At 41.0% G+C, this 25,316-nt stretch overlaps 1 protein-coding gene across 4 annotated transcripts in view; it reads right to left on the bottom strand.

Annotated features, from left to right (window-relative positions):
* Window positions 1-1,841: 1,841 nt before the first annotated feature.
* SLC17A5 (solute carrier family 17 member 5) overlaps window positions 1,842-25,316 on the bottom strand; it is a 38,922-nt gene continuing 15,447 nt past the window's right edge. For 2 of the 4 annotated variants that reach the window (XM_037894333.2, XM_043542525.1), the window contains exons 6-11: window positions 24,103-24,221; window positions 21,551-21,709; window positions 15,463-15,595; window positions 11,747-11,894; window positions 5,598-5,688; window positions 1,842-3,550 (exon numbers count right to left, since the gene is read on the bottom strand). In XM_037894333.2, the coding sequence (XP_037750261.1) occupies window positions 3,413-3,550; window positions 5,598-5,688; window positions 11,747-11,894; window positions 15,463-15,595; window positions 21,551-21,709; window positions 24,103-24,221 (788 nt within the window). In that variant the 3' untranslated portion in view covers window positions 1,842-3,412. Of the gene's footprint in view, window positions 3,551-5,597; window positions 5,689-6,171; window positions 6,476-11,746; window positions 11,895-15,462; window positions 15,596-18,263; window positions 20,052-21,550; window positions 21,710-24,102; window positions 24,222-25,316 lie in introns of those variants that run through there. The other 2 variants (XR_006289451.1, XM_043542526.1) reach the window with 2 other exon arrangements.

The raw sequence follows: 25,316 nt of genomic DNA on the forward strand, positions 1-25,316 counted from the left end.
ATATAAAATATAAAAAAAATACAATGTTTTTAAAACTAATTCTTAATTTTGGGTGTTCAACTTGAAACTTCTTAACAGGGCCTGATTGTGTGTCCAGCACTTTCCGAAAAAATCAAGACCCTTTAAGGTATCAAGCTGGGCACCCAAAACATTCTGAAACAATACAAGGAAGCAAGTAAACAGATAAATTGAGAAGGGAGAGCGAGCAGCAGCATGGTAAAGAGGCAGAAGGGCAATAATTATTTAAATTATTTTTGACATTTTAATATAGTTTCTCTATTCTATGGGTTTGAACCTACAAAATAAAGTTAAGCATATGTTGCAATGCTTTGCTGGATTGGGGCCAGAGTGCTTAACGCCTTGTGCATCAAACTCTATCATCAAATGTTATGATTGCTTCAGAATAAGGACCCCAGCTAGCCTTGGTCTGCTTTCTAGAAATAAACATGAGGACCTACTATAATTTTTCTGTCCCTGCTTTCCACTTCAAAATTAATGGAACACAGAGCACCTGTGTCAATTATGCATGAGATTAAAAGAACAAAATAGGTATGAAAACCAGAAATTCCAAGACTCCTCAGTCTGGCTTGGATAACTCAAAACAGAATATATTCCATCATGTGCCAGCAATGCCCCCCTGCCATGTACACTGGCCAAACTGCACAGTCTCTACGTAAAAGAATAAATGGACACAAATCAGATGTCAAGAATTATAACATTCAAAAACCAGTCGGAGAACACTTCAATCTCTCTGGTCACTCGATTACAGACCTAAAAGTCACAATATTACCACAAAAAAAACTTCAAAAACAGACTCCAGTGAGAGACTGCTGAATTGGAATTAATTTGCAAACTGGACACCATCAAATTAGGCTTGAATAAAGACTGTGAGTGGATGTGTCATTACACAAAGTAAAACTATTTCCCCATGTTTATTCTCCCCACTGTTCCTCACACATTCTTGTCAACTGTGGGAAATGGCCCATCTTGATTATCACTACAAAAGGTTTTTTCCCTCTCCTGCTGGTAATAGCTCACCTTAACTGATCACTCTCGTTATTGTGTGTATGGTAACACCCATTGTTTCATGTTCTCTGTGTATATAAAATCTTCCTACTGTATTTTCCATTGCGTGCATCCGATGAAGTGGGTTTTACCCCACGAAAGCTTATGCTCAAATAAATTTGTTAGTCTCTAAGGTGCCACAAGTACTCCTGTTCTTTTTGCGGATAGAGACTAACACGGCTGCTATTCTGAAACCTGTCAAATAGAATCAGTGACATTGGATCTATTTAATGTTTACTGTCTTAACTCACAGATAAAAACAATCAAAATAATGTTCTGATTCCATTTCTCTTCTGGAAATTCAATGTTCGTGGTCACCAAGACGCCAGACTGACAACACTGGAATCTAAAGCTCTGTCTACAGAACAGTTGTCAATTAAAAAAAAAAAAAAAAAAAAGTAGTGGCCATGCAAGCCTCTCCTCATCCTGCTGCACCTCTGACCTGGAGCATGGTCCCGAGGTGGTAGGGGAAGAGGCTAGTTCAGTCTATGTACAAACAATTCTTTGGACTATTTGGCACCATTTTTGCTGAGACCAGTAAAAAGCCCAATTGCTTTGTGAACACAAAACGAAGCTACCTCTTTTCATACAGACAGTACTCACCTGTCTCTGCTAGATTTGAGACTGCTGCAGTGGTTAGGGATTCAGAAACCCATTCACAATCCCCTAATCCATCCATCACCCACAGTTGATACATTCTCTGTTTAACTGGAGGATCACTTCCCAAAAATTAGAATTGTATCATTTCCAATAACAGTCACATGTGCAAATATAAATTCCATATGAATCTGGCACCATTTATTGTAGAAACAAATTGATGATACAGCACAGCTTTAACATACTTCTATAGTAAGACAACATGACACTTCAACGCCGGTGAAAACACAAAGGTTCTTAAAGCTGGTAAAGAGAGGCAGTAGCCATTTCCTAGAAATGAAGTCAGCCAGACTCCCCTGGAGCACCAGTAGGCAGGTGTGCCAAGCTTCTCTTTTTGTATTGGTGGTAGGTGGAAAAAATAAAGCAAAGTGTCCTTCGCCAACCTGCTCCAATCCAGGAATCTTTGGAAAGGGGATTTTTCCCTTTCTACATGGTGAATACTCTAAGTGGAGTCCCTCTGATTTTCAATCACCGATTCCTTCTAGACTATAATTTTCACTCATAATTGGGTTTAGTCGGGTGTGTAGCATCCAAGTGTACATTTATAGTAAAAGAATGCTCCAAGTGTGAATTCTGTACTAACATCACAATTCTCTCAGACTCAGAACAGCAAGCGCCTGGGGCAACTTCCAAAAATGAAGTTGCACTGGTTCTTTCCCCAGTATCACTGATTTTTAACCTGTGAACAGGGCTAGAGTAACTGTAGAAGAGAACTAAAAAGTATTATCCTTAATCTCTGCACTGGCCTCATTTTAGTACATTTCTACTGGCAAATTTACAACATTAGCAGAAGAATTTGAGAGTTCCTTTGCTTTGAATGCTTTTTGTCATGGAGAAAAAAAAAAAAAGGTTGCCAGATTGAAAATCTTTTTAATACACACACCCAGCTATTCCGTTTCTAGTGCAATCTTCACATTGCTTAGAATTCAAACCATAGCAACGTACTCCTTTGTTGATGCATAGGACACTGAATGTATGGTATGTCAATATCTTACCCCACTGAGGGGGGAGCAGAAGGACTCCTTCTGTGTGTCTGTCTCATATGTAAGCTGCTTGTTGTTAATTTGCTCTCTAATTACTCTGTATTAATTGTGAAGCCATGTTCTTGAACATGGAACATTTACATATTGGAAATGTGTGTAGTAAAACAGAGCCCTATAACACCAATTAAAATATTGGTAAAAAGAAAAATTAAAATATAATAAAAACCTCTAGAAAACCAGGAAGTTCCTGGATATTAAAATTGTAGAAGCATGTTAACTTCATCATAAAAATTAAAAAAAGGTTCCTTATTACATACCATTCCTCCTCCTCCCAACACCATACACAATCCCTTCTCTCTCCTGCGCCCTGTCAATGATAGAAGACATCTTCCTACCCGTTTTAATTCAGAAAATATTAAGAGGTGGCAGAAAATGGTGCCCAGCACACTGATTTAAAATTCTAGGTTTTAGATCAAGTATCTGATAAAGTCTTAGCATGAGGCTATTCTACTAGAGCTAAGTAGTTTCTTGTTACAGAAATAACATACATGCATTGTCAAGTGACTTCCAGTACAAACAGTACACAGATAAAATGGTTAAACTGAAAAGCTTTTGTAGCTTTCTGGGCATCAATATGAAAGGCACTTTTCAGGTCACATGACTTTAGTACAGTGATTCAGTGTAGCCTTGATATCTCAATAACTCCTTCAGTTTCTATGCAAGTGGCGGCCATTGAGTGCCCAGTCCTGCACTTCTCCACTGCCAAATAATGCAAAGAAAATTGCTCCAAATAAGTTAATAGAAGCAGCAATATAGAAAACATTCTGCCATTCTCCCACAGTATTCTGCCAAGAGAAAAAAATAAAAGCAATGAGTTTACAGCGTCATATCTTAGAATGAAGAGTTGCTAAAAAGACACACTCTTTCTTGTCAAATGAAAATTCTACACAGTGCAGTTTCACATTGACATCAAAAGCATTACAAATACAAAAGGACAACTTAAACAGCAGTAGAAGTCAAATACATTTTAAAACCATGCAATTAACATTGTGATAAGGGCTGTTCCACCCAGTGTGTCATTTAACAAAGTGGAAAAGTCCAAATATATTGTCTCAAAATTGTATTTGGGCTAACCCAATGCATGGAGAATGAACCTAATGGAAAGGACTACTCAGTTTTCAGAGCAGCACAAATCTTTCCTATGCTTTATGGGTAATCAGTTTGATTATTTGTTACTATATTACTGTTCCAGCCATGGGTTTTACATAAACATTTCAGCCCTGGATTGATTTTGGCCCACAGAGAAGTTTACTATTGGCAGTGAAGGGATGTCACTGAAACCAGGATGAAGGTTTGTAGTCTAAAAAAAGTCTAGGATGCACTAATGGCATTGGCTAATACATTTCTAAAAAAATAAAAAATAAAAATAAATACTGAGGTTTACATATATGTAAACGTTTTAAGGTTAAAAAGCCATTTTTAAAATAGCAGGTGACTATTCAAACAAGCTTGCAAAGTGTCTACTGGTAAAGAAAGGAAAAGGGTAGGGGAACGAGACTGTATTAACACCAGACTAAACAGTATAAGAGAATTTTTGTTAAGCTGTCCAGACAAAGCTGATCTGTTTGGACCCACAGCATTAAATAATACTTCAGTGTTTTTCAAAGCAACGGTTGGAGCGATTTATTACTAGGTTACTCAATTCACCAATTGTACTAGCAAAGTCACTCATCCCACTTGCCCTCCCTAAAGTATTCTTAAATAATTCTATCAATAATTCTAAAAGAAAAGCATTTTGGTTATGTACAGTAAAAGCTTTGTTATCCGGCACGCTGGGGGAATGGGAGGTGCTGGTAAGTGAAAAATTCCGGTTAACTAAGAGGGAGGGAGTTTGGGTGTGGGAGGGGGCTCTGGGAAGGGAGTTGGGGTGCGGGAGGGGCTTTGGGGTGCTGGATCAGGGCGGCGCTCACCTCGGGTGGCTCCCCGCAAGCAGCAACAAGTCCCTGTACTCCTAGGAGGAGGTGCAACTAGGCAGCTCAGCATGTTGCCTCCGCCTGCAGGTGCCGCCCCCGCAGTTGTGGAGCCAGGTCAGTGTGCAGAGCCACCTAATCAGGACTCCGCAGCAGGGACATGTCGCCACTTCCAGGGAGCTGCGCGAAGCTAGATAGGGAGCCTACAGCTCTGCGCTAACTGGACTGTAAACCGGACTTTCAATGAAGATCAGAAATGCCGGTTTATAGAGCTTTCCGGCTGGTAAAGTGCCAGATGATATAGCTTTTACTGTACATGATTGTTTCTCATTTTATGACTAAGTAGTGCTGGGAATAAAAAGTCTCAGACTGGATATCGAATTCAAGTCTCTGAGGAACTGTATTGTATTTTATAATATACACTAAAATCCCAGGATACACATTACAAATAAATACAATTGAAAGGAGTTCTTTCCTTGTTTACCTGACAAGTTTTTAATTCAGGATTCAAACACCATCACTCTTCCATAACTAACCAAGGCAGTGTTTACCTGCTAACGTGTTAAAACTATAATGGCTTTGTCCACACTAGGATTTTACCACGATATAGTCATTCACGTGTTAGCTAACTTGTGATAAAATACACCCACCTTTCTTTTTCTTAGTGAAGGCAAGGCCTATGCCACTGACAGCCAAATACCTAAAGCCCTATGTGGCTCTTTGAAATACAACCTCACATTTTACTGCCAGTATAACAGCCACCAAAATAAAATCCAGGGCACAGAGCTTTATCACAACTTAAGAGTAAGACTGGCATATACATCACGTTTTATCCTTATATAAAACAGCATCTCAGAATGGAGAATGTCCATTAGAAGAGGGCATATGAAATTTTATCAGTGAAACAAACAAACAGTCTTACATGATGAGTCAGGCTTTTTGCAATGACTGGCCCCACCATTCCTGGGACAGTTGCAAATGAATTTGTGATTCCGAGCAGGATCCCAGCATACCTGTAGAAGAAATTGTTCACACTGCTTATTAACTTATTCCCGTATTTGGTGAAACTGCTTGATATAGGAGCCAAACCACCTTCAGCTGTAGTCTTGTCAGATCACATGAACTAAAAGCCAAGACAAGTTAGTACTTGCGTGGGAATGGCTCCCATTTATTTATTTTAAGAGCAACTCAGTGTCACCTTAAAATGAGTTACTGGTTTACATGCTTCATGTTATAGGGTTGCCACCTTTCGGCTAGGCCAAAACCAGTGAACTGCTGAGAGTCTCACCCAGCCTCTTACAGCAAACCATGCCCTCTTTGGTGAACACCAACCAATTTGTCTTGGATGGATCCATTGGAGAGGTGAGGAGAAAAAGGGGATGGAAGGCGGAGGTGGGTAGTGCGTGGTGCATGACAGGGTGATGTGTGGGATAGACAAAGACGACGCAGATGCCATTGCTAATAAGACAGGAGGCATTAAGGATTTCTCCATTTACCTTTTACTTCAAAGCATAAGTTCCACCAACACAGGGCTTTGGAACACATGCTCCATTTGTTCCCTTCAGATTTGTATGGGTTGTGGCTGTAGCACACAAATGGCGGGTGGGTTTAACTAAGACCACCCATGTTTCTGGTTGCCACACCCACTTTTGCAGGTCCACTTGCAGACATTTGGATCTCTCTGGGATCCCAAGGTGTGCTGTTCTCAACACACACAGCAGCAGTCTTAGATGACGACTTGCTCTGTAATCTCGAGAAACTCACTTAACCTCTTTGAGCCTCAGTTTCTCCTCCCTGTGCCTGTAAAATGAATATATTTATCACTTATAGGGATGTTGCAAGGCATATGGATGCCATGCTTGCAAAATGCTCTACCAGTGCAGAACATTAAAGCAAGTCAGTGGCAGAAGTGAGACTAGAACTAAAAATTGTAATCTTCCAGTTCAGAGCCCAGGGATCGCAGAAGCAGAAAGGAGTAACAGGGCAAGATTTGCAGGCTGGATTTGCTGCCCCCAGAAGCCATATAAAAATCACTAACTGACGTCAGCCATGAGCTAATAAAAGGGAAAGGAGATATTCCTAATAGCTGTATTGGTTTAACTCCCCGTTTAACACAATGGGATGAAATCCTGGCCCCCCCGGAGTACAATGGCAGAATTCCTGTTGGCTTCAGTATTTCACCCCTGGAACCTATTAGCCTTCCTGAAGAGATATGCACAGCCCTGGCATTTTACTTACTGAAATAGGAGAATCTAGAAGGAATCTCACACTGCAGATAAAAGGCGATGATGCATATGTTGCAATCAGGGGTTTTGGAACAATTTTTATAGTGGGGGTGCTGACAGCCATTGAACCAAACCCTGTATATAATAGAAACCACTTCACGCTGGGGGGTGGGGGTGGAGGGGTAGGTGCAGCACCTACCCCCAGCCCCTGCCGCCCTTGTTCCAGCACCTATGCGTACAATCAGATGGGATTAGCAGCGTGTGTGTGTGTGCGCGCGTGTTCTGAATAAAGCATTTACAAGGGAGCTACAAATTCAAGCATCGAGCCTATTGGATGATTTTTATTTAAAGTCAACACACTTACGAAGCCTTATTAAGGCAGTGCACTGTATTTTACTTTAAACTTTGAAATTTTGACTAAAGTGATACTTATTTCTTTTAAACAAGGTATGTATTTATACTCCTTTGGCAACTTGAAAGTGCACAAAAATTAATATGACATTCAGCTTCATAGAGCCCAAGTGTAAAAGCCTCTAGGGGCAGATAAGTGTATATACCAAAACACTATGAAGCCCTTAATGGACCTACATGCAGCATTTCTTCCTTAAAACATTTAAGCACTGCAACAATATTAATATGCACTTTCAAAGCTCATCTAAGCCCCAGAGAAACATTTGCAGCTCATTCCTGGCTACATGTCTTTCATTTTTAGTATTTCTGACATAGATTGTGCACTTGATAACACACAGTCTGATGCAGATAACCATGGTGCAACTCTCTGTACAATGTAAAGAATCCAGCATGAAACAGAAAGCTAAATATGACAAATCTGCAAAGCAAGACAGCCCAAACATTGACAAAGATCTTCTATAACATAGTAGGGGATTCACGAATACAGTGGACTCACTGATTAAGTAAGGGGCAGAATGAGAAGACAATGCAAGATACATGATGTGTTCAGCACATCAGAGAGCCAGGGGAACAATATGAGGGATCTATGATGAGTGAGATATTAAGAATCATCATCATTAAGGAAATATATTACTGTAATTGGCTGAATTAGCCAACATTTCAGGGAAGAAGCCAGAAGTGAATATATTTTCCCCCCACACAGATAATTTTGCCCCTTCCCCAATAATTTCAAATGTTTACAACATAATGGGAAGAGACACACCTACATTTTTATATTATAATTCAGGTTTTCTATTTGGGTGTGAAGATTTTTGTTCATTTAAGGAAACAGTTCCTGCAACTTAAATTTATTATACAAATTCCTACTGTGGCATGTTACAATTTTTTGAATAGCAAAAGGCCCTTATGGTAATAGCCAGCAAGCTCATCACTATGTTCTTTTATATGCCCACAGTAATGCCCCAATTCATTTTCTCCCCTTTCAATGGCAGGTGTCTGCCTCCGTCTAAAGTTTTTTTTTGGAAGATTTCAGACAAAATGGTTCAGCTGTTTCCAAGCATGACTTATTTTTCCTGGGTCTTATTTTGAGCACATCAAAAAATTCTGGCAACCTTTTCTTTGAAAAGTGCTAGGACTTCCCTGCTTTGGAGTAGGGTATTGAAATGTGAGCGAGAGAGAGAGAAAGCACTGCGATGGTGGTGCCGTTGCTTCTGGAATGATCATTTTGCCACCCCTAGGAATATCTGCCCAAATATAACCTTTGGGTAAAAAGAGCAGTTTTCACGTGCTCACTAAAGACTTCTTAGATAGCAGCTAAATTTCCTGAAGATTCCCATCTACACTGGGCATTCTCAGCAGGATGGGGAGTAGGGGGAAAAGTGGGACTGAGTGGGCAAGGACTCTTGGAATGGAGAGTCCAGAGAACTGAGAATAGGATGTGCTAGGCAAAAAGACTGGGAACAGAAGCCCGAGGAATGGAGACTGGGGCTGGCGAGGTGAGGAAGCGAGATTGGGACAAGAATTCAGGGGTAGAAAGAGAGACAGGACAGGTTGGATGGGATAGGGTGAAAGGGGTCATGCTTGGGGGAAAATGAACAGAAGATTCTGTACCCATTAGTACCACTCCCTCCACTGTGCCTAGAACGGAACCCAAGGTATCCTAAGTCTGATAATTCCCCCACTCCCAGAAAATATATGTGAAACCCACTGACATCCCCCTCTAGTGCTGGTTATCCAAAGGATGACAATCTACTATTACTCCTTGTTACGCCATTAGCTCAAGTGACAGATACCTGTGTGATTGATCTAACAGTTCCAATCTTGCTGATGACCCATGTGCGGGTCAATATGATGGTACTTGGGTTTTTTTCCAGTTTGCTTTTTTTAAAACTTAGGAAGTTACACATACAAAAGTTACGTTTAAAAACATTAAATTGCTAAGCCAAACACTCAAAACTTAGACAAAGCCAGAATTAAGAATGTCCATGTAACCTCAATTCGGCCCCCTTGTGTGTATGCATTATAATACAGTCTTTCATTATCTGATTACATAATATTTTTTTTTGCAGAGGACTTCTGCCTTATTCACTGCACAGGATGGACCTGCTCTGGGGATGAATCAGGGTTGGGTAGGGAAGGAGATTGGTCTCCAGGACCCCAGCCTCACTTGTTGCAGAAATTGGAAGGTGTGTAGTGACTGAGGCAGGGGATTGCAGAAACAGAAAGAATGGCTCACGGTTAAGGCAATTAAATGCTGCACTGGGTATATGGATTCTATCCCTGCTCTGTCACAGAGTACCTATGTGATACTGGGCAAGTCACTTAAGCTAAACTTTCCACACTGTCACTGTGATTTTAATTCCTTATTTTCTGGGTATCCCTGGGGTCTGATCTACAGAAGTGCTGTGCACTCACATGGAAGTCAACAGGAATTGTGCTCTCCATGTAGAAAAAGCTATAAAATAACAAATTCTTTGAAAAAATCAGATCTTAGGTCTCTCTAATTGGGTACCCACATTTTTAAAATACTTTAGACCCTATCTCTCTGTGCCTCAGTTCTCCATCTGTAAAATGGAGAAATATCATGCCCTTACCTCACAGGAGTGTTGTGAAGATAAAGTAATTAGCGAATGTGAAAAACTCAGAAACTATAGTGATGAGCACCACAGAAAAGCCCAGGAGAAAATTAATTCTCCTCTTTGGAGCAGGGTTTGAATGGTGTGCTGAATGTAAGTCCTGAGATCTGAAGAGTGGGGACAAAACAAAATATTGAATAGCTGCTCATTAAGTGAGCACTGTCCATTCTATGGAATTAATGAGGCAGGGGTCCTGTGGAAAAAAGATAGTATAGTCTTTAATGACATGATCACGTATAATACAAGGGGCCTGCACTATGGCTGTATAGGCAACCTTAATTCTGTCATTGCCTTACTTTGCAATCCTAATATTTTTAATGTAGTTTTTTGGTGTATTTTTAATTTAATTTATTTATTTATTAATTTAGAGAGCCAGCCAGCCGTCTAGAAAGATGGTGGTGTAAGAGTGTGCTCCTCAGTCTAGATCTCCTTTGTTCACAATTCACTTCTCTCCAAGAGGTTTATACCAAATCTTTGACTTTTAAGAAAGCAGAGAGCATCACTGAAATCTTTCTCCAATGGTAAACTGTGGAGCTGGTTTGAGGAGTTCAATGTGTAGCCCAGAATCCTGCACATTGCCTGATTTCCTTTTGAACACTTAGATTACTCTTTTGTTTAAAAAGAAGGAAATTTCAGGATTTTTTTTTTTTTTTTTTTATCTTGACCACCTCTCTGACAATTAATTCCCAAAGTGGAGAAGACAGGTGAATTGCATCTTTGAAGAACAACAGTAAGTAATACCACCTTAAAGATTGACGATACGGCCTACTGGAATCAGCCATGACCCTTCAATAGATTCCATGCATATAGTCTTTATAAACATGCATAGCTGAGGATGACCCCAACAGAATCTAAGTCTCACCCTGCTGCTAAGTTAGAAGAAGGCAAAAGCATGGGGAAAAACAAAACAAAAAACCCCAAACAAAACAACAACAACTGTGCAGTAGACTGTCAGAGAGGAAATTCCTTCCTGACATCTGCAAAAAATCAGATGGTGCAAAGGAAGCAGAAACCACCCACAAGTCCCCAGTGTGGGGAATCCCCAGAGGGTACAGAATTGATAGAGCTAACTGTTAAATGAGCGGTGGGAGGCTGGCTACCAGCATAAAGGTTGGGGTGGGAGAGTGACCAGAATCTGGCTATGGTTCCTGTGGCAGACATGGGAATAGAAACTAAAACTACCAGACTCCCAGTACAGCGCTCAAACCATTAATCCACAGCTCCCTGAACCTGGGGGATCACAGACAGCTAGCACAAGCTAGAGCAGCCCATTCTGCTTTGCTGTGCCCAGGAGCCTTGCACAGCAGAGAATCTGCCCTGATAAGTGTTGAAATCTTGTACTTCACTAGTGTCCTGTGTACGAGGGTAAATCAAACTCAGAGCTGAATATTTCTCCAACTGGTCATTATTCTGTATTTATGTGGACATCTAAAGAGTACAGATAAATCTTTTAGGAAAGAGAGATCTGCCGGGCTCTGGTCTTGTACAAGGCACAGAAACACAGATGAGAATCTAGCCTTCTCTTTTGAAAAATTACACCATTACTGAAAAATAATTGTACATAAGGATTGATCTGCCCATAGCCAGTGACTACATACTGCCTGCTTATGACACAGTAACATCTGACCAATTTATACAGCATGTTTTTCAAATGCAAATAACCTTTCTAAAAGGTTATAATGCTTCACCATTGTTAACATTTAACACTAAATGGAACACACCACTCAGCTTTAGTGTTAATTCATGTTGAAGATTATCAAAATGTCATCTGTATTAAAACTAGCTTTAGCAATACTTACGATGGTGCTATGTCCAGGTGGTTGATGCCAAAACCAGATGTACAAAAGCCTCCTAGTGTTGTTGATATGGTTAGGAATGCAACAGCCAATGTGTAGTCACAGCCTATGAATCCAGCTGCTACTAAAAATACTGCAGGTCCGATCATTCCTAAAAACAACAACATCATTTAGAAACCTCCAGACACTTACCACCACAAAGATGCTTAACCGTTATTTATCATACAAAGAACCTAAAACTAAGTTATGTATTTAGGTGTATTTTCTATATTACTACCGCCACCTAGTGCACAAAACATAGCATGGTACTTCTTAAATTAAAATGGAGATTTGCAATTTTATGGCTCCATTAGAAGAGAATCCAGGATGTCTGTGCTGCATGAGCCCACTGAAGTCCATACCGGTGGCAGATAGGAGAGCAAGCTTTAATTGGATGAAAGGTCATCAGAAAGTAACTGATACTGATCAGCCTAGTCTTATCAGATCAGGTCAATTTTATGTATGTACTATGATAAAATTAACAGAGGCTGCAATAGCAGATAAAATGGGGGAAGACTAGAACTGTGTGAATTATATGTGATGAATAAGTTATCCAAATTGAACACTTTTTTCTTCTGATGAACTGATCCTGACTTCTGCATGTATTCATTATTTGTAATTGTGTAAACAGATGATTTGACCAACTTTCAGCCTGTGGGTGTGTGTCAGCTGTTTAGTTTGACTGTCCACTATCAGAATTGGTCACTTAAGTCACATGGTATTGTTTCTGCTCCATCAGGGGTGAAAACCCTTTTAAGACAGGAGAATAATGAACAACAAAAGGTGAATAATGAATACTGATGTTTGGGCACAAATACCCCCATTCAAATGCAAATACAGGTCTTCATGTGGAGAACAGCCATTTGAGAACCATTTGAGTGACCAAAAACCTATTTGCATGAATATTTGCAAATAGGAAATAAGGGTGGGTATAAGTGAACCAAACCACCATTCGAATTCAAAGGAACGTCTGCAAATACTTTCTGGTCTTCAAGCAACTCTATGTGTAATTAGTCAAAATAGTCCGAGCTTTACAAACCATCAGATACCAAGAAGGAACTGATGAAGTGAGCTGTAACTCACGAAAGCTTATGCTCAAATAAATTTGTTAGTCTCTAAGGCGCCACAAGTCCTCCTTTTCTTTTTGCAAATACAGACTAACACGGCTGCTACTCTGAAACAAGGAGGAACAAGAGATTATGAATTCTGTAGTGGGATTCAGACATTATACTATCTGCAAGTACACTCTAATGGAACAGCTTGCTATTACAAGACATTACTTTAGATAGTCAGTTTCAAATGGTGACCCCATATGTTCCTCAAAAGTGTTAGCTTCAGAACATTTTGATGCAGTATTTTGTCATAGCTCTTTCCAATGGGCTCTTTACAATAGGTAACTTCTGGAGCATGCAACCAAATCACAAGTTTCTGGATTTATGTGAGTTTTGTCAATGTACTGATATGCCACAACACTTGGATACTGAAAAGATGGCAGTCAGTTGTAAAAAAGTTAAAACATATGCTCTGCTGACACAGTTAGAAACTATGAATACTTCCTTGTCCTCTTTACCACAGATAGATGTGGTTGCATAAAAGGATGAGGATGTCTTTTTAGTTTGAAAAAGACATCATACGTATCTTGTTAAGGAGTCTTAGGGAAAGCAGAGAATTTCTTTTTAAAATGCGTATTTCTGGATTTTTCATTTTGAGTTTTGCTGGCCTGGATTTCAAAATGTCCTGTCAGAATTTTTACCCCTTCCTCAGCTTCGTTAATTAGCTGTTTTCTCTCTAATTTACAGGCACGTACAAAAATTGCAACAATTACAGATTTTCTTGGGCATGGGTGACTAAAATCAGCCAGGTACTGCAACCTGGAAGATACCAAGATTAGTCTGTGAGAACCACTTCATAACATATTCTAAGGTGCACTCCATTACAGATAGTAATTTACGAGTCTACGGGCTCATCTACACTTACAGCACTGCAGTGTCGCAGCTTAGCTTAGTGAAGATGCTACTGTGGAAGTACATAAAGGGAATTTGGATGCAGGCCTCTGAAACGAGCAGGAGTCAGGCTAACTCTAGCTTTAATAACGCGAGATTTGTAGAAGTGGGGATTGTGCGAAGTGAGTGGGAAAAGAACTGTGAGAGAGGCTGTTGTGACCTTGTATTAGATAAGAATAGAATGTAGACTATAAGAGAAATTGGTGAGAAAAATAAGATATCATGAAGGAATATGTATAAATAATATGCAGCTGTTGCTCATTATTGTCCGTAATAAAGGTATAAATGCTTGCTCTAATTGTTTATCTTTAGAGAGACCTGCCTAGGTGGGGGAAACCCTGTGTCCTAGTGCACTCTCTCCCTCTGTGCAATTGCTTGAGAAAATAAAGTGTATCTGACTTGCTGCACCCAACCTGAGAGTGAGAACTGTGTTTTTCTCTGACACTATCTATGGGCACTCTTCCCGAGAGGCAGTAGCTATGTCGACGGGAGAAGCCCTCCCAACATAGTGCTGTCTAACCAGGAGTTCGGTTAGTGAAACTGCATAACTCAGGGGTGTGGATTTTGCATACCCAGGAGCAACGTAGTTATACTGACGTAAGTTCATACTGTAGACCAGGGTTAAGGGATTGTCTTCATTAATGATCTCTTCCAGCACTATAAAAACCCCCACCTCCATGAGGGGAACAGCTCCCAGTGCTGGTGCACTGTCTATACTGGCACCGTACAGCACTGAAACTTGCAGCGCTCAGGGGGGTGTTTTTTCACAGCTCTGAGCGAGAAAATTGCAGGGCTGTAAAGTGCCAGTGTAGACAAGCCCTTAGTCTCACTGACTTTTAATGACTCCCTCAGTCACTTAGGTGACTTTGAAAATTTTACCCTTTGATGCGAGCACTGTAAAAGAAATTTCTACTCCAGCGGAATCTGTTTTTCTGAGAAATCAGATGACAAAAGTTGCTTTAAATAGATATGTTCATCTTTGCTTGTTAGAGGACAACATAGTGGAACGATAAACTTTTTTCCCAGAAGATATTTCAGTGCAGATCAGTGGAAAAAAACAGCAGGTTTATTTAGAAAAAAAGGTCTGACATTTAATTTCTTCAGTCATGTATATATAATGTATCCTCAACAGTGCGGCAGACAACTGTTTAGAAGATTTCTAAACTTAAAATGTGCCAAACACACTTCTTAACCCATCCGTTGCTGGGGACAATAAGCACATCCAGTAGTTGGAGGAATTTGTAAAAACATTTGCAGCTCACCTTTTTAGAGCAGAGTAGGAATTTAAAATAGGAAGAGGGATTTTTATTTTAAAGCTAGACAGAAAAAGATAAGGCAAACCAAGCTAAAATGGCCAATGTATGATTAGTGCATATCAAACCAGTCAAACTAAAGACACATAGGTCCAAAGGAACCCTAAGAAATAGTATGATACTGATATTTTGTCCAGCAAGCACATACATACATTTTGGTACAACTTCTGCATGTGTCCTGCAACTCTCGGAAATCACCAGCACTGACGAACAGCACCCCACCCCAAACACACATATACTTGGACTGACAGCAGACCATCTGTAAGGAGTCAAACTCATGATGCCTATGTTATCCCTAACTAGGCACCATTAAGTGTTCTAAACTGAAGAAAAAGCATGCACATTATTCACCTAATTTACCTACCTATTAGGGTAAATGTTTTGCGCACACACACAGTGGACAAGTTCTGTTTTTCCCTTAAGTAATCAGCAATTTGACCAGACATGATTATACACAGCCAACATCCAAAATAAGGCAGTGCAGATAACAATCCATTCTGGAGAGGAGAAAAAAGGTGGTTAAATTAAAATACTGAAATAAACATAAAATATTCTGAAAAAGCACTTGTGCTGCAGCGATAGGAAGATACTTAGCTCTACTAAAAATGTCAAGTGAGCCAACAGGATAGCCATCTGTTCTTTCATAAGACAATCAGATATCTGGTGATAAGGTAGGCAGATCATTACATTTTAGAATGTATCAGTGCATGAATACTGCTCAGAGGCCATCACATAAAGTCAGTCTGACAAATATTCCGTTTAACAAAAATGGGCTTGGAAATAATTGTCAGATGAAAGCCAACAATTTAAAGGACAAAAGAGAAAAGTAGAAGAAAAACTCTATATAGTCAGGTTAACATGCACCAAATGGCCAAGTAACAATTCTTAAGGCTAACAAAAATTTTGAAAGTGATATTAAAACTCATGGTTCAGAGTGTAATCCAATATCTAACTATTAGAGATCCAGTTGAGACCTAATGTGGGCGGGTCAGATTATCCCAAATCTGCCTTTTGTGGGGTTTCTTATCCAGTATGGCAATTCCTACATCCCTACATGCCCTTACAGTGTTACCACTAAACCAACTGCAACACACCCAGATACTGACTTCCACAGAAGCAGGATTAGGTCCTTAGTATGCCCTTGTACTATTCCAAGTGGTTCATCTGATGTAGGAAATCTAAACTACTGAACTGTGTTATATGGGTCCCAAATTAACTCAACTTTTTTGCCTTTTCATTTAACTTGACAGCTGATTATCTGTAGTGGCAGGGTAATTTGCAAGTATCTGACCTACTTAAAGAAGTGTTTGGATGTCCACTCGATGGGGTACATCTCTTAGGCATAAAAATATTGTTATGTTACTCATTAAATGTAAAATAAATCAGGGAACAAGAAAAACTTCTGTATGACATTTAATTTTAAATCAGAGCGTATTGTTATATTTGAGAACTAAAGCACAAGTCTCATCCCAACAGGATTCCTCCAAATCAACACTCTAAGATGCTGCCCATTGTTTTTTAAACTTCTGCTTTTAAGAAGAGCAATAAGTAAAAACACCCAAAATCAAGAGAGTCTCAGCAATAAAGATCCCCTTTGAAGTGCCTTTCAAATATCTAATCAGCATTTTAACAAATTCCCTTTTAATTAGTCAGACAATTAATCGGATACGGGAATAGCGTTGACACTATGTGGCAGCTTTGCATTTTAAATGTTAATGCAATTCCCAACTGAAAGTGCAGCAATAGGCTAAAATGACACTCTGATGCAAGCGATTTTTTTTTTTTTAAAAATGTCAAACATGTGGCAATCTGAAGTCAATTTGCTTTAAAAATGCCAGGGATACAGGAAAGCTGCACTCCACACAGTAAAACTTGCTAACATTTAAGCAACAGTTTTATACAAAGTAGCAAAATTCAAGGTTGTGGTGGCAGACACCTCTGTCATGGGCTTGCTTGAACAGCTCCTGAGACCTCTGATCCAACTGCCTGTGTTAAATAGGAAGGACACTAAGCTATGCTTTCCAAGCTCTTATTTAACTTTGGGCACCTCTGAATTGGTTCCCTGCCTATTTCTCCTGGCAAACTATTTCAACAGCGATGCTGGAATTTTCTTCTTAATATAAGCATCACAGTCAAGTGGCTTGGGCACCTGCCTAGGAATCAGGACACCTGGGTGCTGAGCTCAGTCACTGACCTGCTGCATGAATATGGGCAAGCCACTTCACCTGTTTCCCTTGGTCTGTCTCATCTGTTTGGATTCTGAGAGAGATTTTTCAAAGGTGCTTGGCTCCCATTTGTGGCTTAGAAAATTTCACCTCTGTAAACAAAGTAGGCCTCAATCACAGTTGGAACCTTTAGGTGCAACAGTAATACAAATAAATTAAATCTAAATCAGGGGTTCGCAACCTTTTTCTTTCTGAGGCCCCCCACAACACGCTATAAAAACTCGTTTTCTGCATATAAAAGCCAGGGCCGATGTTAGCAAGCAGGGCCGCACGCCACAGGGGGCCCCGCAAAACTAAGCTGCTCAGGCTTTGCCTTCAGCCCCAGGCGGCGGGGCTCAGGGCCCTGGGCTTCAGTGCCATGCAGTGGGGGTTTGACTTTCTACCCTGGGCTCCAGCAAGTCTAACACTGGCCCTGCCTGGCAGCCCCCAAGGGGTCCTGGACCCCTGGTTGAGAACCACTGATCTAAATTATATTTTCCTTTTGTTCAACTTCAGCCAGTCAATCTTGCTTTAAGATGTGTCTAATGCTGTTTTCCCTCTCATATAACCCTCATTTAGGTATTTACACAGCATAAGCATGTTTCCCCCTTTCAGGATAAATAATTTCAATTACTTTATCATTTTATCTTATGTCCTGTCATTATATTCCTGAATTATGCTAATTTTTGGACTTCAACTGGGCTGTAGCACAACTAAATCCTACATTGCAACAATGGTTTGTATTCTACTTCTCCTGAGAAGAAGGGGAAAAGGAATACCATGTTTTAAAAGGGATCCCACCAGATTAAAAAAAGTTGCCTAGATTTCAAAGAAAAGAGTTAATACTAATTTAAGATTATAAGAACAGCCATACTGGGTCAGACTAATGGTCCATCTAGCTTTGTATCTTGTCTTCCAACAGTGGCTAATGCCAGGTGCTTCAGATGGAATGAACAGTTTCAAATTTAATAATTTTATTAAGATGTTGAAGTAAAGAGAAAATGGTACAGAGTTTAAGCATAGAAGTTTCTGGTTATCAGGGAATAAAGTACAGATTATCAAGGGGTGTGAAATTCGGTTTAGGAACGGGTGGCGTAAGGAATACATAACCTGCAATCTCCCCCATTGGGGGTAAAAGTTTAATGGGTCAAAGTACAGACGTTGAGATATGGGGGTACGTAGTCCATATAATGGCTATGTTCAGGTGTGGAGTATAATGAGTGGATAAGATGAGGAGGATGGATTTACCCTCATTTGGTAGGATTTAATGTTCAGTGAGTTTATGGTTCCAGTTCATATGGTCCAATGGAAGAAGTCTCTCAGTCCCTTTCCCATAGTTGATGCACGTCGTACCGGCTCACACCTCCTGGTACTGTCGGTGGCCGGTGATGTGTTCGATGTAGATATCCCTGGACCACCGGATGGTGTCCGAGACCATGAGGCGCCGCATGAGCCGTGCGTAGCGTTGACCGATCCCACAGGTCTGCAGCACACGCTCGTTGCAGAGGTCCCAAGTGCCCAGGGCTCCGACAATCAGGGCATCCATCTGCATCTTGTAGCCCTTTGCTCTCAGGGTGTCGGCTGGGGGGGGCGTATTTTTCCAGCTTACGAGCTCGGGCTTCGCAGAAGGCTGGGGTCCTGTTCTCAAAGGAGACCGTGATGTCAACGAGGATGACCTTTTTCTGGGCCTCGTCGGTGACTACCACGTCAGGTCGCAACTGGCTGTCAGTACCGGGGCTGGCGCAGTTCACAGCGACCTCCCCCAGGCGCGGTGCGATGGCTTTCACCAGGCGGTTCTGGATGGCGTTGCGGTGCAGCTGCCAGGCTCTGGAGTGGGGCTTGCAGCTGCACAGGACGTGGGGCAGGGTCTCGTTGGAGTAGCTGCACTTCCTGCAACGCTTGTCTCAGTTCCCATGGCGGATGGCTGCGTTGAGCGGGACGCAGTTGAGCCGGGCATGGTGGATGAACCGCTAGTCGGCGAAACGGGTGAAGCTGCCCCCGGCGAGGAAGTGGTTGCTGGCGTCCCACTTGCTGGTCAGTTTGAAGGCTTTACCCTGGTCCGGTTTACACTTCAGGGTTTCCATGTACAGTGAGTGGATGGCTGCCTTCAGGGTCCTCTCCAGCATGCCCCTGGCGCTCGGGGTGGTGATGGTGTTGTCGTCAGACCTGATCTGCGGCACCAGGACTCCCAGCTTCTGGTGCTCCTCGCACCACTCCCAGCGACAGCCGATGCGCTTCCCCAGGCGACGCGTGGCATTGCAAGCACGGGACCACAGTGAAGCGATGTCGCGCCCGTCCCGTCCGAATTCGCCATCCAGGGAACCGCTCAGGAAGCTGGCGGTGTCTTGGTTGGAGGGGGCTCTGCCGATCCGCTTCTTTGTTGCGTCATGGAGGGCGTTTGCTGTGATGTTCCTTACCATGGCGTCGGGACATGTCAGCAGGCGGAAGGCGTGGGTGATCACCGCAATGTCATACGGGGGACATTGGCACCACCATGCCTGTGGGCGATGTAGACCAGCTCGTTGCTGGCTCTCTGGGGAAGGAACAGCCACTTTTTCACCAGCTGCTGGACGATCTTGGCTGCCTTGTTGAGGGGTACCTTTGCCACGATGGATCCCCTTAGGATGAATGAGATGCGGGGGATCAGGAAGGTGTTCAGGGCGTTTATCTTCTGCCACGGTGCTAGCAAGGAGGCGTCGATCTTGGCGGCATCCTGCAAGATCTCCTGGATGGTGTCCTCGGGTGTCTGCTGGACATGGAAACCCGTCGGCGTGCTGAGGTGCTGGTACGCTTTCCCCTCTGCCAGGGGGATGATGGGCTCGCCCTGGATCTGGAACCCTGTCGTCTGCACCGAGTCCCTTTTTGCTATACCTGCACACCAACCCCCCCCCCCCCTTTTTTTGTTTTACCATTTCTCTCCCTCTTTTTTTTTTGTTGTCAGGTGGAATACCCATCAACCCCTCTTCCACACACACCTACACACCTGCCACCTAACCAAACAAAAAAAAAAACAATTCCACCTCAAAGAGAAACTGACTATGCTGGGGAAACTATGAAACTGACTGCACACAAAGCACTAACAAATAACACAACAAAAATAAGCTCAAAAGAATTCAGAGAAAATGTATTTTCCCAACTAATCTTTCAATTACAGTAATCTTAGATGTTCTAGTAACAGGTAAAAAATTCCAACAGAAAAAGGGATTTGGTAGTAGGTGCCTAGGGCCCTACCAAATTCACAGTTCATTTTGGTTAATTTCACAGTCATAGGATTTTAAAAATTGTAAATGTCATGATTTCAGCTATTTAAACCCGAAATTTCAGGGTGTTGTAATTGTAGGGTCCTGACCCAAAAAAAGAGATGTTATGGGGTCCACAAGGCAGCAGCGTTGCCTTCAGAGCTGGGCAGCTGGAGAGTGGCGACTGCTGGCGGGAAGCCCAGCTCTGAAGGTAGTGCAGAAATAAGGGTGGCAATATCGCAACCCCCTGAAATACCCCTGCGGCCTCCCTGCAACTCCCTTTTGGGTCAGGATCCCCAATTTGAGAAACAGTGGTCTCCCCTGTGAAATCTGTATAGTATAGGGTAAAAGCACACAAGAGACCAGATTCCATGGTCCGTGACGCCATTTTCCATGGCCATGAATTTAGTAGGGCCCTAGAGATGCCCCTTTAACCAAGTCCCTTGGCACAGAAAATATTACAGTGTAGATAGGATCTCAGATGTAACCATTTAGTCCCAGAGATATACATTTTATTAGCTGATACTTCACTATTTTCTAACTGCACTTGTAGCCTCCTCTTTTTCATCAGATTCATGTCACTTTCAGTACACTGATTCTTCCTTCCTCTGTCGGGGCTAAGAAATCATGAGAAGTATTTATTCAGGAATTCTATTTGCTCCCCTTCCCTGTTCCACTGTGCTCCTACTTTGTCCTTTTCTTAAAAAAAAAACCAAAACAAAAAAAAATTCTTTGACAGAATGCAAACAAAAACAAAAAGAACAGTGGAGAGAGAGTGCAATTAAGCAATGTTAGTAGCTATGGAATGATTTAATGGACATCAGCAGGAAAAATTCAGTGTGTGGAGACTAGTGATGACATGTCAATGACAATCTGGGGTAGAATCCAAGCTTCCCGACTGAGTACCCTGTTCTAAACACTAGACTGTATCACCACTCTACTACACAGAGGAAAACTAAGTCATGAACTATAACAGGAAATGGATTGGAATATTTTTGTTTTATCTCACCTCTTGTGCATCAAATCGCAAGATCTCCTTCATGTACGTAGGCAATAGTGTGAGAAGAGTGTAGAAAGTCCAGTTATAAGAAAAGTGTGCCACAACAATAGCCCAGAGTGGAAGGGATTTCAGCATGGGTTCCCACGGTACAGACTTCTGAGTAGAAAGCTAGGAAAATGGAGGGAAATAATCAGGACAACTCCTAGGAATATTTATTCTAGACGTTTTGACCCTTACCTAAATCTGATTATTTTGCATTCTGAAGAGCACATTCAAAGTCAGCCTGAATCCTTAGATGTGTGTTCTTTATTGCTAATTATAGTAACCGAACTAAACAAAATTTGACAAATTAGGAAGCAAATGGAAAGTCAGAAATCTATTATGGAGTCACTTATTATGCCATATTTTTTGCCTTTATATTTAAAAAGCTATTGCAGCTGAAACCCTACCGAAACCAATAATAAAAAAGTGGGTTTATTCCCTCAGTTACTTTGGTATGTAGGTGTAACATTATCTGATTAAACTATAACCACAGATTGTTGCTACCACTGTTATACAATTGCAACAAATCTTGTACAAAATGTGGCATGTAAGATGTCTATGGAAACATTATGATTCACTGAATATGATTATGCTATTTGTATGCATGTATCGTTTTTGTAGCTGAAGTTAGAAATATTAACTATATACCTGTATTTCTAAGGTGTTTGCTTCTGGATAACACCAATAAGGTGTTTAGCCAGCACACTGTGAAGGAACTATTCAAGTAGAATGGCCCATTAAAGAACACTTAACTTACAATGGAAGACCTCTATCTACTCCTAATGGACTTTCCCCGCTATCACTAAGCGAAGTCATGCACGGACATGTGACTTACTCATGTGACTCCAAACTCCATCTTTTACCTGTAATTTTCCACAGTAAGAACAACGGGATTCCCTTTCCTTGAGAGAAGATATAAAAGGTGCTGAAAACATCTCCATTTTGCCCCTTTCCTGCTCAAGCCTCTGGACTATGGACTTATACAAATGGGAACATTCTAACCAAGGGACTGAGGTCCTTCCAATGATTTGGAAGCAACCAGAGACTTGACTTAAGCCAGCAATTTATTCTATCACTGCTATAAGCCTGAACCAAGAACTTTGACATTATTGTATGTATTTGATTCCTTTAACCAATTTTAACTCTCACCTTTCTTTCTTTTTATAAATAAACCTGTAGATTTTAGATACTAAAGGATTGGCAACAGCATGATTACTGGGTAAGATCTGAGTTATATATTGACCTGGGTGCGTGGCTGGTCCTTTGGGATCAGAACCACCTTTTATTTGATGAAACTGGTTTTAAGTCATCTTTAAGTCTAGTGTTTTTGGTGGTGATACAAGGACTGGCATGCCTAAGGAAACTGCTTTTCTGACTTCTTGTTAGCCAGTGTGGTGAAACAGAAGTTTACTTTTGTTGCTGGTTTGGTATATCTTATGGGAGAATAACCACCAGTTTTGGGGTGTGTCTGCCCTATTTATCAGCAGTTTGTCCTGAATTTGGTATTCTCAGTTTTGACCCACAAAGGCATGGTTACAGCAGGCAAAACTCTTATTTTTTTCCCATGTTCAGGCTTCATTGAAAAAGCACTAAAAACATATAGGACAAGGAAAAATGTTCCTCTATTTGGTATGTTGCAAACGGACAATGATTTCAAGCAGTTTTGGAATCAGAATTTTTTTCTGAATGTTAGTCCTCCTGCAACAACTTAATTACTCCCTCCTTACTGCTATCAACAATTAGGGACTTAAAATCACTCCTCAAACACACGTGAACTGAATCTCTCCTATTCTGAGATCTTGAGCATTGAGAGCACCATAGACTCTCAACAGATAATGCTTGCATGTCTTGTAGTTAACAATCATTGCTGCACTGTGGAACACTTACCTTGAAGGATCCTGACATCTCCAGTTCCGTGCCTGTCCTGGGAGTGTGAGTACATGAGTGTGACACCCCACCGCCCCTTTTATTTTGAGCTTAGCTATCAGAATAATAAACGTGCTGCTTTCTGCCAAACTCTGGTGGGTCACTAGTCCTCCCTAAGTTTACTAGCTGGTCCAATTTCGGGTAACAAATTATACATACCCTACACTGTCCAGGCAGAAAAAGGTATGTTGTAATGCAAATCAATGCATTAACAGGAGACCCATGTTGCTAGAAAATTTGGATGGCATGCACCTGTGTATGTTGTCATACTGCATTCACCTTTTGGGGATATTTAAAAAATTAACATGCATTCACATTACTTTTTGATTAAACATATTCAAGGGTAAACTTGCTTTTTTTCCCCCCCAGGTATCTCTCTTTTAATGACTAATGATTGTTTCTCACTGATCTAACAGTCCAGTATCTTAACATCCTTTGTTTTATTTGACTTTTTTTATTAACGTTTACTCAGTTGCTTCAGATTAAGAATGTTGATCTAAACTTCAATTTTTCCTTCAACATTATGGCAGGTCTTGTCCCTCAGTAGCTCCTGTTCTTATTTAAATAAGAAAAGCTGCATCAAAGCTACATACCTGATCTTTGAGGGAAGAAAGTATATATTCCCTTTCAGTGGGAGAGATTCTTCTGTGAGTTTCCGGAGTATCACTCACCAACCAGATCCAGAAGAGGAACCAGAATACTCCAAGTGCACCTACCATTGAAAATAAATAAATAAAAGCTGCACATTAAATTGAAGAAAGCCCTCAGGTACTACACAGATACAAACACTTAGAACCACAAAGTGGGGAAATGATTCTCAAGCAAATAAAAATGGTATTAGACTGTCTGGGCCAAACTCTACCCTCACACCAACAGTCCCTCAGCTGTAGGTGAAGACAGAGAATGGACCTTAACATTTAGTGTGGGCAAGGATTCATATGAATGACCTAGTATGGAGACATCTTCAAAGTGACCTGATCTGCAATAACTGTAAATAATGAATCTGTTGTCAGCCCACTACATGGAACAGCTCCAGGACAAGGTATCTGGATGACACAGGAAGGAAGTAACATATACATATAAGAAATTTTAATCTAAAAAATACAGAAGATGCACAGTTATGAAAAGCCCAAGTGATAGTATACCTATTTTTTAAAATATAAAAATAGTAAACTAGGGTTGTGTTAAAAAATGTTAAATAACAATAATAAAACTGGCAGTAGCAGCAATAAATACTACACTATAAACTATGGAAAACAGTTTCTGTGGTGGAATACCAGATCACAGCAGTACTACTCAATTGTATTTGTTTTTATATAACAAAAATGGTCTTCTCTTTCCACTAGTTCAGGGGTTCTCAAACTGGGGGTTGGGACCCTTCAGGGGTTGTGAGGTTATTACATGGTGGGTTGCAAGCTGTCATTGGGGAGACTCCACCCCAAACCCCAGGATTTATAATGGTATTAAATATATAACAAAGTATTTTTAATTTATAAGGGGTCAGCAATACAAAAGTTTGAGAACCACTGCACTAGTTTATCCACGTTTTGTTTGCTTGGAGGTTAGGGTTGGTGGTCTTTTTTAGGAACATGAAATCAGGAGCTGTTTAATACTTCGTAATTTATTCCTGGTCTTCTCTCCCAAATATAAGGTAGATTTGGAAGTAGGACAGATGCAGGGGAAGGGCTGTTGAAAGCCCTTGAACCTGTGGTGGTCATCTCAAATACATTCTCTCTCTCCTTGAGGTGTGTGCACTGAGCTGTTATCAGCTTTTAGGATGTGATTCTCAGTAAGACAACTGCATCCC

This window comes from Chelonia mydas, chromosome 3 (assembly GCF_015237465.2).
Source record: "Chelonia mydas isolate rCheMyd1 chromosome 3, rCheMyd1.pri.v2, whole genome shotgun sequence".
NCBI lineage: Eukaryota > Metazoa > Chordata > Testudines > Cheloniidae > Chelonia > Chelonia mydas.